This window comes from Rhineura floridana, chromosome 7 (genome assembly GCF_030035675.1).
Source record: "Rhineura floridana isolate rRhiFlo1 chromosome 7, rRhiFlo1.hap2, whole genome shotgun sequence".
Lineage (NCBI taxonomy): Eukaryota > Metazoa > Chordata > Lepidosauria > Squamata > Rhineuridae > Rhineura > Rhineura floridana.
Window position 1 is genome coordinate 93392834 of NC_084486.1, and position 13752 is coordinate 93406585.

A 13752-nucleotide genomic window follows, 5' to 3' on the forward strand; every position below is an offset into this window, starting at 1 on the left:
CGAGGGAGGTTTTATTATATACCGATCTGGCATTTAATAACAGCAACTGGAGATCTGAGAGTTGGCTGATAGGACTACCAACGACCTTGCGGGTGTGGGAAGGACCGGAACAAGGCACAGCCACAACATGTCTGGACCGCGTTCCCCTTACCTGGCACGTCCTTCTCACAGCGCCATACCTTCCTTTGCCCGTCACTACGGCAATTGGGGCCCCCTCAAGTCTCCCCGCCTGATGGATAAAACTCTCTCTGAAGCACATAATACAACTAAAATATACGACAATTAAACGTATAAAAACAGCTATATATACAGCCATATATACAGCATATAAACAAACATACATTCATATAATCAGGCACCCATTCATCTCAAATTGCATCAACACACCAACAAAAAGTAAAAAAAACAAAAAAAAAAAACTGCATTTCAAACTGCATGTCAAATTTTCATTATTATAAAATTAATATAAATCCATTGTTTTGTCATGGGGAAAAACTTTCTGCTTATTTATGGATAATTAATATTACTGCAACTGCTTAATAGTAGTTTTTTTTATCTGTGACTAGCTTCTCAAATACAGCTGTTGTGAAAAAATGTGAAGCTTGGCATCTTGTTAATCTCTCCAGATAGGTTCTTGACAGAGGGTGTTGTATCTCTCCTCTGTCTTGTGGTCTGCAGAGGTCAGGATTTCTTCTTTTTTTTGCTAATATGTGCTACTGGAAGGGTCATTTTCCTCTTGTAGGCCGTTAAATTGTGTCACTTTGGGCACACTTCAAGTGGTATTTACCCCGAGCTGAGGGCAGTTGGATCCAGCAGATCTCTGGCTGAGCTGGCTACACCAGCAGAAGCCCCACCTCCCAGCACAGCTGCGGTGCAGCCATGGGTCAGCTGGCCCAACCCAGCTCAGTCAGGTGTCTGCCAGAGAGGTCCAGTCTGGCTTAGGGAAGCTGGCAGAAGCTGGTGCAAGGCCCCAAAAGAGGCATTCCAGGGGCATGTCAGGGAGGGGCTGGGGGGACAACTTATGCTACATCCAGGTCCCATTAGGCTCTGCCTTGTGGCCCTCCAGTCCCAGCAGATGCTACGCTGGAAAGAAGGGTTGCAGAAAGAAACTTGCATTTTGTTCCTTTCCGCTGTGCCCTGCTGACACAGCCAGTATCCTCCCCTCTTAGCAACTCCTGAATGGCAACTGGTTGTGGCGCCCCCTTCCTCTGCCTCCACTTCTGCCAGCTGATGATGACTTAGATTGTTCTGCCCATCTCTCTCTCTCTCTCTCTCGTCTGTGTGTGTGTGAGAGAGGGAGAGAAGTATTTGTACCTGAGGTGTCTTGCATTAATGGAAATGAGTAATATGTTCATAAAAGGGTAGTAGCATGCTGCAAACTCTATTATGAAAATCAAAAGAAATAGGAGTTTTGTCTTACACTGTAAGCAGTATGATAACAATTAAGAAAAAAAATCTTTTCCACTTAGGCAGGAACAATAAAGTGTATAGTGTGTAGACATGTAAAAAGGGGGATGCTGGGTAGCTTCTGTCAGGAACTTGTAATAGTTCCATGTGACAGCACCAGGAGTTGAAGAGTACTCTTCGTTCATGTATAATAGTTATACAGAGAATGCAAAGTAGATTATCTTTCTTGACATTAGATTATGTAATTCTAGAGCCGTTGGATTGTGAGCATCAAAATGCTCTGAATGGAAACAATGATAAAAAATACCTTGTATATCATATGGGAAGAACATACATATAAAAATTATTGTTTTCAATACAAGGGATACATTTCCGTGGGCCTTGTAAAACTGGCTGAGCTATTTGTATGAAGAACAGCTTATTTGAGATGCCTCCTTGCAGACTGCGGGAGCAGAATTCAGCACTTATATCAATTCTTATATAGACATACAATTTTGGATTTTTCCAGGGCCAGAACAAAAATATAAGCAAGAGTTTTCTTCTGGATTGGCAGACTTACAAAATAAAAGTTGGGGTCTCACAGGAAGATACTAGTGCCCCATAGCATGACAGGAAAGGCACAGAGAGGTATTTTTAGTGGTTGTTCAGCTCCAAGGTCCAGAACTCTTCCATCTTCCAGTTTATATTTTCCAAACATGCTTTAAGACTTTTTATTATATTATTAGCGACCAAGGATGTCAAGGTGATTTTAGCAGTTTATTTTAAGACTTTTTGCTGTGCAATCGATCCGGCCAAATTCTAAATCAAATCAGGATGATTCATACTGAATCAGGACTACTATGGAGCAGGTCAAGGCAGCTACAAACTGCTGTGCAGAAGGGTGAGTCATCCTAAATTGATTTGAAGCAATTTGTGCCAATCCTGAACACAAAATAGTATGTAAAAAAGCCAGACAGACTATCTCCAAAGTGTTTCAAAAATACAGAACAACACCATATAAGGAGAATGTCAGGGTTGAGCAGGGATACCGGGAGCTGGACTTTGCTGATTGACGCTCCTAGTTTCCAATTCAAGACTGGAATTCCACCCAACACTGTGCAGTCAGATTGCTGGGAGAAGGGATGGTGAAGACCTTAAAAGTCACAGAGCTCTTCCAGTGGCTTCGCACTTTTGTTAGTTCCTTGAGTATGAAAAAGAGTTTGGTGACATATATGTTCAGCTTGCTTATCAATATCCTACCCATCCTTTCTATAGTTTGTTTTCCACCCTTTCCTAATCAATCCCAGTTCCTTCCTTGTAGGAAAAAAAAGGTTTGTCTCTTGTCTATGCCTTAGTCTTACAGCTAGTTACTTAGACAGTGTCACATTTCACTTACCCCAGCCTGGTTTAGGCCTTAATGTTTAGGTTAGGTTTGCATTTTATTTTATTGACAGCTGTGTTCTGTTTTCAGTGTATGTCTTTATTAGTACTTTGTCTTTTGAGTGAGTGTGTGTCAGTAAGTCTTGTGAGAACAGTCCAGTACATTGTATATCACTTGACACCAACACCATTTACTCACAGCAAGTGCTTATAGTTAGGATGCATAGCAGCCTGCTTGCCTCTGCCTGCCTACATTGTTGCCTTTCTGTGTGTAGTACTTTGACTCTGCACTTACGAAACTGCCTCACACAAGCTCAGTAGCTCACCACTAAGGGGAATGCTGTGCCTGCCTGGCTAGACTCTGTTCCTAGGACTCTGTCGTCTCCGTCTGTTCTGCTTGCCTCACCTACCTACCTATACTGCCTTTCAGTGCAGGACTTCAACTCAACATTTAGGAGGTGCTCTTAACGCCCACCTGGCTAGGGTGGCTGTCTGTATTTGACTAAGCTGCCTGGGAGTAGGTGTTGTGCCCTTCATTCGGTTTCTTTTTTAAATCTTCATGAAAGAGTTCAGACAGGAGGAAAGAATTGGCAGGATTGAGTACTCAACTGACTGTGCTGTCTTAGTTTTTTCTTTTTTGAAAAAAACCCACAAACTTTAAAGCAGACTAGCACAAAAAACCTGGAGCTACCTGTCTGAAATTTGGCAGGGTTAATACCTTCTTGAGGGGGCTGCCATGTCTCCAAATTATGTTCTTACGTGAAGAAAAGCCATTTGGTTTCCCAATGCACTTGAAGGGAAATAGTGGTTTTTTGAATCTCAATTTGGATCCAGGTACCAAATTGATTGGGGCCAGGCCCTAATCCGAATCACCAAATTGGGCTCTGAATCAGAAGGGAGGGGGATTGCCCAGCCCTATTTTTTAATGTGTTTTACCTTTTTAAAAAGTTGTCACTCACCTCCAAGTTTGTAAACAAAGGACAGGGTATAAATCAAATAAATAAGGCTCATATAAATATTAGAAAACCTTGTTTTGAATATAAGTCACAAAAGGCTAATATAGAGGCAGCCACAGAATATGGAAAGAAAGCTAAAGTGTAATAACCCTCAACTGTGGTGTGCCACAGGGTTCTATCCTCTCCCCCATGCTATTCAACATTTATATGAAACCGCTGGGAGCCATCATCAGGAGTTTTGGGCTGCAGTGTCACCAATATGTGGATGACACGCAGCTCTATCTCTCATTTAAATCCTCACCAGAGTTGGCTGTGGATACCTTGTCCAATTGCCTGGAGTCCGTAAGTGGATAGATGGGAGAGAACAGATTGAAGCTGAACCCCGACAAAACCGAGGTGTTGCTGGTGGGAGATAAGAGGAGGTTGGGTAATTTTGACCTGGTGCTTAATGGGGTGAGATTGCCCATGAAGGACCAGGTCCGCAGTCTCAGGGTCATTTTGGACTCCCAGCTGTCTATGGAGGCTCAGGTTTCTGCAGTGAGCCAGGCAGCCTGGTACCAACTTCATCTGGTACAGAGGCTGCGACCCTATCTTCCTATACATCTGCTCCCATGGGTAATACATGCTCTGGTCTCCTCTCGATTAGACTACTGTAATGCGCTCTACGTGGGGTTACCCTTGAAGATGGTCCGGAAACTCCAGCTGGTACAGAATGCGGTGGCACGCTTAATAAAGCAGAGCCGTCGCCGGGACCATATCACCCCAGTGTTGATCGAGCTACACTGGCTGCCAGTTGTATACCAGGCCCAATTCAAGGTGTTGGTATTAACCTTTAAAACCCTATACGGTTCCGGCCCAGTTTATCTGAAGGAACGCCTCCAGTATCATCAAATATGCCGCCAAACAAGATCAGCCTCTCAAGACCTTCTCTCGGTCCCACCGGTGAAAACAGCTAGGCTGGTGCGGACCAGGGAGAGGGCTTTTTTGATCGTGGCCCCCACCCTTTGGAATTTGCTTCCCTTTGACCTTCGGCATGCCCCCTCCCTGATGACTTTTTGCCGAGTCCTAAAGACCTGGCTTTCAGGCAGGCCTACGGGATCTCCGGGGTGGGTTAGGTTTTATACTGTACTAGTGTAGGATGGTTTAGATGATTTGATATTATATTGTGATTGTTATGTATATGTGGATATTGTATTTTATATTGTGTACGTCGCCCAGAGTGTCCGTTAAGTCGGACAGATGGGCGACTAATAAATAAAAGTTTATTTATTTATATTATTATTGTTACCTGTATAATAAAACATAATAGGAGAGGAATTGGATTGTTCCTCTAGCAGTAAATGCAAGACCTACTGTGAAATCACTTTACTGAAGTTCAGCCCATTCTCCATGGTTAGTTTCAGCCTGCTCATTTATAGCTGTCAGCTCTTCTCAAGTTCACTCCTGTCCTGTGTTAAGGAATGACTCTGTTCTATAGGAACATAGGAAGATGCCTTATACTGAGTCAGATTGTTGGTCCATCTTGTTCAGTTTTGTCTATACAGCTTTCTACGGCTGCAGCTTTCTAGGGCTTTAGGTGGTAGTCTCCCAGCCCTACCTGGAGATGCCAAGGATTGAACCTGGGACCTTTTGCATGCAAGGCAGATGCTCTGCCACTGAGCTATGGCCCTTCTCCTTCTCATCTGAGCTGGAGCTGGCAACCCAATAATAGTTAAACAGAGGGTCACCCCCTATGGATAGGAATTCAATTTTGTCAGTAATATTTACCTTTAAATGGCTGAAATTCACACTTGTATATGCAACAATGCCTCAGTACCAATAGTATGAAACTTTCGCCATCTAAGTGGTACAGCACAAGTTACCATAGTTTCCCCCTACACATGCACTTGCGAAAATTTTACATTAAAGTTGAGCATAATTGTTTTTGAATGGTTATTGTGATATAAAATCCTTTTTTAAAAAGGTATATCAACTTCATCCAACTTTAAATGTCTAAACAATGCAAAATGATGCATGAATTACCATGGAATGACCCTAATGCAATTTGAATTTTTTTTTATGGCAAGCTCTGTAAATACTTCAGTAATCTTGTCACAGGCCTAAGAGCCAGTTTGGTTTCAATGTCAGGTGATTTAATGTGACAGATGTGCAAAGTCCAGGGTGCAATATACTACTGAGAGATATGGCTGTAGAAGGAGAAGCAGCAGAAATAATTTTGCATTGAATAGTGCTTTTTCAGGCAGCTGCACCTTCAAGCATTTGCAATTTCTGTGGTTACGTGACAGGATAGAATAGCCTTTTTGTTAGAAATGAGTCCTTGGGCTTAAATTAAAAAAAGTAGACAGTTTAGATTGGTAGACTCAAACATAATTTAAAATATTTGTGTCCAAATGTAATTTTAACTATATCATTCTCATAACCTGTTCTCTGTTTCTTTTTCAGGTGTTTTGGCCACTTTCTACATTGGGGATGAGCATTTGTGTGTTTTTTAAGCAATATCTCTGACTGTATGCTCCATGCACACCCACAGTACAATGACCAGTTCTCAGGAGCCCCTGAGGTGGTCGTCTTCTACGACTGGGATCACTAAGACCCTCAGTGAAAACAAAGATTTCAGTGGGTTGCATGGAGAACATATATCCACTGGTTTTCATTCTTCATCCGAGATTATAGAAGATGTACGAGACAAGAGCTTACTTCACAGCAATGCATCGGAGACCATGAACAGCCCAGTTGTCACAACAGTATTGAGCAGTGTAAGTGAGGATTCCAGAGACCAGTTTGAAAATAGCGTTTTACAGTTAACGGAACAGGATGAATTGGAAACTACTATTCATCAGGGCAACAATGATAATATAGGTGGAGGGACCAACAGTGGAACAGATGATATCAAGATCCAGTTCAACAGATCAAGCAGTGGAAATGGTGGATTTCTTGAAGGACTCTTTGGCTGTTTGAAGCCGGTATGGAATATTATAGGGAAAGCTTACTCCACTGACTACAAGCTGCAGCAACAAGGTAAACCTAAACGTGAAACTGTATGTTTTCCCCATATATCCCTGTATATTTTTGTGGGTTTTTAAATTTTTTCAAAGATAAAATTGGCTAGTACTAGCCTCCAGAGTGTCATTACATTGCTGTAGCCTCAAGTTCACCTTTTTGAATTTATGGATCAGTGTTTCATTTCTCACTCATCTTCCATCACATCTAAAAATAGGGCAGTGAATTTGCATTCAGCAATCCCAAAACCATGTAGCTATTCCTTCTGTGCCTTGGTTGCTCCTTGTATTGGGCCATTCGTTGGACATCTGGATTATGATGTTTGCCCTCCTATTTCAGGTTTTTTGTTAGGTGAATGCTGTCCTAGTTCTTGCCTGGGAAACTTAACAACTAATGGAAGCACTGATGAAGAAAGAAGATGCTTTTTCTTTTAAAATAAAATCTTCTGTACGTGTGAGCATTTTGCATGTTAGCTAAGTCCAACAGTAGGCTGCAAATGTGCTGAATGGTTTATTCCTCAGTTGCTTGTCAAAAGGCAGCCTTTGTCAGTTGGAATAACAGTGTGTGTTTGTTATCAGATTCATGGGAAGTTCCTTTTGAGGAGATTTCTGAACTTCAGTGGCTGGGCAGCGGAGCACAGGGAGCTGTTTTCTTAGGTAAATTCAGAGCAGAGGAGGTAGCCATCAAGAAAGTGAGAGAACAGAGTGAAACTGATATCAAGCACTTGAGGAAGCTGAAGCATCCTAACATCATTGCTTTCAAGTAGGTCAAACTTTGTTTATCTTGACTTTCTAGAATTTTTTCCCCCAGACTTACATGCTGCATGTCTTCAGGTCCTGCTAAATTGTGTTCAGATTACAGTGGTTTCCTTCTGTCTTCTAGAAAATCACAACTATACGATATAATTTTTTAAATTTATCCATGCTTGCTGGTGGCTTAGTAGGATCATTGTACTAATTGGCCATCCTCAGGCAATCGTATCTTGGTGAGTGAACAAGTCTTCCTTAAAAGTAGTTTCCTGTTATAACTTCTAAACAAGCCAGTAGCTTGTTAAACCAACTTTAAACCAAGGCTTCATATCCTGGCTTGTTCGGAAGCTGTTAACAACAGTTAACCGATGTGGACTTTACTGGAAACTATAGCTAACTGAAACTTCCTGGCTTGTTTTCCAGCTTATGTGAAGGTAAAAACTAAGTTGCTCTGTATGGCTCAATCATATCTTGGCTTATTATACCGAAATATGATTATGTGAAAGTGGCCATTTTATAAGCATGATGTGGGGAGCGGGCTTGAGAAAAGTAGGTGGTAATAACACATACATAGGTTTTTAATTTAGAAGTTTTCCATTGTTACTGAAATGAGGAATAACTCTTTTAGAGAACACTTGCTGAAGAATTTCAATGGGTCTACTCTGTGACTTAGCTGGATGATGTCATTTTTATTCTGTGGAAGCCTTCAGGTTCTTTCCAGTCTTCTTTTGCAGCAAATATTTTATTTTCTGTCTTTCTTTTATTCATGAAAACTTCATTGCTAAGCATGGAAGGGCTTTTAATGTGATCTGATTCAGTGATGTTTCATCCTCTGATGAAACATGACCCTGAAAGATCAATACCACCTCATGAAATTCAAGGATAACTGTTTAGTAGCCAGCTCTGGGGAGACATAGAATTCTTCTACTTGCTATTTAGGTACACATCTGAACACTTAATTGGCAGATAAAGTGTAATAATGTGAATGCATTTGAAGGACAGAATAGTTAAACCTTTGAATAAATTAAAAGAAAGAGTGACCTGGTCTCAAAGGTAAGAGGTGCTTTTACTAGCAGGAGAATTAGGAATGGGCATACTTCTCTGCTAGTTTCACTTGCAAGTTCTCATTATTTTGAGTATGGCTTTTTAATATTTAGGTTTTTTTTTCATCTTAGGGGAGTTTGTACTCAGGCACCCTGCTACTGTATAATAATGGAGTACTGTGCTCATGGACAACTGTATGAAGTGTTGAGAGCAGGTAGGAAGGTCACACCTCACCTGCTTGTGGACTGGTCCACAGGGATTGCTAGTGGAATGAACTATTTACATCTCCATAAAATAATCCACAGAGACCTCAAGTCACCCAAGTGAGTTGCTAATGTTATGTGAGGTGTAAAAGAAATGGGACTTAAATTAAGTCTTGAATTGCTATTATTTTCATACAATTTCCTGTTTCCCCCCCTTTCCTTTTCAGTGTATTAGTTACTCACAATGATACAGTAAAAATTTCAGATTTTGGTACTTCTAAAGAACTCAGCGATAAGAGTACAAAAATGTCCTTTGCAGGGACTGTAGCATGGATGGCCCCAGAAGTGATTCGCAATGAACCTGTCTCTGAAAAAGTGGATATATGGTGAGTAATACATTCATAAGTGCTAGTAAGTTTCAGTGTTTCCAACAGTGCTTTGTTTTTTACTGAGCCAATGTTCTCATGACTTGGCATCACTTGCAACTTTTCTCGTTATAAACCTTTTCCCATATTGTCCCCTCTGCAAAAGGCTTAAAGCTTCACTTTCTTGTTAAATACAGTTTTTCCCCCTAATTTTCTTTTTCATTTTATCTCAGGTCGTTTGGGGTAGTCCTGTGGGAACTTCTTACTGGAGAGATTCCATATAAGGATGTAGACTCCTCAGCCATCATCTGGGGTGTAGGCAGTAATAGCTTGCACCTTCCTGTGCCCTCCACTTGCCCAGATGGATTCAAAATCCTTATGAAGCAAACATGGTAAGAGTTGCTGTTTGCACCATGTGCCCAGCTGGTATTGTATACGCTCTCTCTCCCACCCACCCCAGTACTAAAAGGCCATAGTGTGCCCACAAATTGAAAACTAAGGGTGACATCTCTGGCTGCATTCACTAGTAAGTTTAACACTTCCTTCTCATAGCCTGTTCTTGTGGAAAGCATACTTAAAGCATAGTTTAGAATAATTTTTGTTGGCATAAAAAAAACTTCTTCAGGAATTTGAACTGATATGAATGCATTACAATTGTGACAAACAATGAGGTTTTAAGTATAAGCCTTAGAGTGCACTCCTGATCCTTCCTTTCCAGCTATAATTCAGTGCTTTTTAGATTTGGTGCCTTTTTGTGTTGCCACCAGAATTGTTCTAGTGGCTGGAAAGGAAGAATCAGGAGCACACTCTTAAGAGCACTTCTGATTCTTCCTTTTCATTTTGACCCCAAGGGTTTACCTGTCCCACACCTGATGCCATGTGATATCAGGTGGTGAACAGGTGGGCATGGTTTGGGCCAAATTAGGACGTCTGGTGGGCCCAATATTACCCATAGGTTCAACATTTCCCACCGCTGGTTTAATGTGATGTGCAAATGTGGCCTAAGAGTGTTGAAGTACTAGGGTTGTACATTTGGACTTGCCAGACTAAATGTTAAATGTGAGTGACAAAAGGATACAGAATGTATACAGGGGATACTAGACTGTATCAGGTAGGAGATACAGTCTAGTAAACCTAGACTATATCAGGTAGGAGAAAGAAGAATAAGTGAAGATGCTTCTAAAATAGATGCATGGAAAAGAATACACAGTGAGAGGAAGAGGCAAATAGATCTTTTCATATTAGTGTTATGTTCAGGAATTGTTTGCTATGCCTTGCTAAATATGGGAGGGGAAAAAAGGAGCCTGGCACTTAAGTACTGCTGACTGAAGCCTCCTTTGTGTTGCTTTTAAAAAAAATCAGTATAATTGTTAAATAAAGAACTCTAAAAACTAAATTCTATCTATAGATATACAAATAAAATATATATTAAATATTCAGCATTGTTTATGTAGTTACTGAATACAAAAGTCTAAAGCCTAAATCATCTATCTATAAATAAGCAAATATTCTATAAATGTTAAGTACATACTATACAAAGGCATTCTATATTATTAAGTGCAAGCTACCCAATCATCCCTTTTAATCTGTAAAATAATCACAGTACTAAAAAGAAATTTCTGAGCCCAAGTATATTTCATAGACAGGTAGACCTCAGATATATTTGTTTTGACTTTTTGGGGTATTCTTACAGACAGTGAAATTAAAGGCCTGTTTCAAATGGAACCATCAATTAAAATATTCCAAATAGATCCTTAATCATGTTTTAACTTATTGGATGATCTCTCCCTTCTCTTTCTCTTTGTCAGGCAAAGCAAGCCCCGAAATCGCCCCTCTTTCCGACAGACTCTTATGCACCTTGATATTGCATCCGCTGATGTGTTGGCCACCCCTCAGGAGACTTATTTCAAGTCTCAGGTAAATCTACAATTTTTAGTAACTGCAGACATATGTATTATCGGCTTGCTATGTGTTCTTTAGTAGGACTTTTATGCTAGGAAGAGGAAGAGAAAAGCATAGGCAAAGTCAGATGGTAATATATCAGGGGGAATGGAAATCCCTTGTGTTTCTGCTTAGATATGATTCTACGTTCAGAGGAAACATTAACTTTCTTTAACAAGATTTGTTTACTTCTGGACATTTCCATCAATCCTGTGATCCTTTTGAGATAGCAGATGGAAGATCCATAGGATAAGGAGCTATATTTAATGTGAAGTAATCAAGATATCTGTACTATATTTTAGTGCAATCCATAAGAATTGTGGCGTGAAGTCTAGAACCACCATATTTTGTGGTTCTTTCCATACTTTCTGAATAATTATGGAATTGAAAGGCAGTTGGCTACAGATCTGAGATGACATTGAGCTGTTGATAGGTTTGAAATGCCAAGCAATTTTATAGGGTAGGATGGATTCACAGTATGTATCTATACTTAATGCTAGAGCGGGAGCTAAAATTAGAAGGAGGTATAGGTCAACTGTGGTAATTAGGTAGCCTTCTGGCCTCCTACAGTTGACCTTTCACATACCACAAAAGAATAAAGAAGCTGGCAAATTCTTGCTCAGGTTTCTTTTTTTAATATGCTAAGGTCATGCAGCCCTTTTTGGTGCAGTTGTCACTGTCATGAATTATGCTATGTAGCCATCTAAATTGCGTTGGCAGGCTGAATGGAGAGAAGAAGTGAAGAAACACTTTGAGAAGATTAAAAGTGAAGGAACTTGTATACACCGGTTAGATGAAGAACTTATTCGTCGCAGAAGAGAAGAACTCAGGTCTGTTGACTTTAAGTGTATGAGAAGAACCCTGTTAGTTCAGCTCCAGAGTCTTATTTAATTAACTAGTATGTTTCCAACAGGAGCCAGCCAGATGTTTCTGGGAAGCATGCAAACAGGGCACGAAGGAAACAGCTCTCCCCTATTGTTTTCCTCCCTGTAACTGGTAGTCAGAAGCAAACCGACTTTGACCCTGGAAGTTCCATTTAGCTGTCACAGCTAATAGCTGTTGATAGATGTGTTAACTATGCATTGCCCTGAATCTGCTGCTAATCAGTTTTGCCTACTGGTATTATGGGAGAGGGACCTTAATACAGTTGTCGTTAGTGAGTGCTTCATTCATAGCGAAACTCTGATTTTGGTTTTACAACATTCAAGTGCTTTCATCCTTTGCTTATCTTAGAAGTTGTAGATTGTTTGTTTGAGAACTGTTCTGCTCAAGCATATCTATTTGCCTCCCTTTTGCCTATACACACTGCCCCTTACGGGAAAAGCCACTTAGCTATCACTCTCCTTTCTTTTTCACAGACATGCCTTGGACATTCGTGAACATTACGAGAGAAAACTGGAGAGAGCCAATAATTTGTATATGGAACTCAGTGCCATCATGTTACAGCTGGAGGTTCGGGAAAAGGAGCTTATCAAGTATGTTCGTATATGCATCTGCATAAATGCCTGTAGCAAAGTATAAGCAGGGATTCATAGGTTTTCTGATCTATTTTTTTTAATGATCTGTTTCCAGATCTGGATGAAGGACAAGAGTAATTGACTTCAAAATCGCAGGAAACAGTACAGGCATACCCCACTTTAACGTTCGCAATGGGACCGGAGAGTGTACTTTAAGCAAAAATAAACTTTAAGTGAAGCAATTGTCTTCACTTGTACTGCACGCAATCACCACTAGATGGCAGCGGCGTCATGCCATTAAGTGTCCGTAATTGCGAAGCGCGCAAACGTTAAGCGGGGTATGGGGACGTATGGAGCATGTACGTTATAGCAAGGCGACGTTAAGTGAAGCGACGTTAAGCAGGGTATGCCTGTATTCTCTTTAGGTTTCCCTTATGTATAGTGCAAAAGAGCCATCATCATTCCTTGGTATTAACTGTTTCCAGTGATGTGCTCTGGACACCTCTTTTTCTAATCAAAGTTGTTGGTAGGAAGGGAAGCTTCCTGTTTTAGAACACAACAGTTCAATTGCACATTCTTGGATTTTTCTGATTTTGATGTGAGACACAACCAGAACTCCTGATTACATTAGTTGTTGGCTAAAGCCACGGTCTTCAACCTTTTCAGCCCCAACTTTAACCCAAACATGCATTTGAGGACCAATTTCCTTTACCATATATTTGTATGGTGGTAGTGCTACCATTGTGATCCACCTTAGATCAGGCAACCTGGTAGTGGGTCTCAATTCACCAGTTGAAGATCGACGGCCTAGAGAATAGCTAGTCTTTTCCAGTGCTGACATGAGCACATAACATGGTGTGTGGATGAAAGTTTGTGACTAATTATTCTGTTGACGGGGTAAATTGCAACTATGCTAATATTTGTCATTTTATAGTGAAAAGATTAGGGATTTCATTTTTATTCCACATGCAGGCGGGAACAAGCTGTGGAAAAGAAATATCCTGGGACTTACAAGCGTCACCCAGTCCGACCAATAATTCATGCCAATGCAGTGGAAAAATTGATGAAGAGGAGAGGAGTCTCCCACAAGTCTGGAGGTCAAACTAAACGGTGAGCCAAATAACAAGAACATACTCAAGGGGACCTGCTTTTCACAATTACGTGCTGTATCCATATGTGCACAAAATGGCTGATTACTCAAGTGGTGCTGATAAATCTTCTGGTGTGTGACAACGAATTAGAAATGTATATATGAGATGGAGTGTATTTGT

General features: G+C 40.7%; 1 protein-coding gene across 6 annotated transcripts in view; it reads left to right on the top strand.

Moving 5' to 3' along the window:
* MAP3K13 (mitogen-activated protein kinase kinase kinase 13) overlaps positions 1-13752 on the top strand; it is a 69784-nt gene that overhangs the window by 35723 nt on the left and 20309 nt on the right. For 5 of the 6 annotated variants that reach the window (XM_061636522.1, XM_061636523.1, XM_061636526.1 and 2 more), the window contains 9 exons: positions 6165-6740; positions 7301-7484; positions 8647-8838; positions 8946-9104; positions 9317-9475; positions 10892-11000; positions 11745-11854; positions 12383-12499; positions 13454-13591. In XM_061636522.1, coding sequence (XP_061492506.1) covers positions 6239-6740; positions 7301-7484; positions 8647-8838; positions 8946-9104; positions 9317-9475; positions 10892-11000; positions 11745-11854; positions 12383-12499; positions 13454-13591 — 1670 coding nt within the window. In that variant the 5' untranslated portion in view covers positions 6165-6238. The remainder of the gene's footprint in view (positions 1-6164; positions 6741-7300; positions 7485-8646; positions 8839-8945; positions 9105-9316; positions 9476-10891; positions 11001-11744; positions 11855-12382; positions 12500-13453; positions 13592-13752) is intronic. The other variant, XM_061636527.1, reaches the window with a different exon arrangement.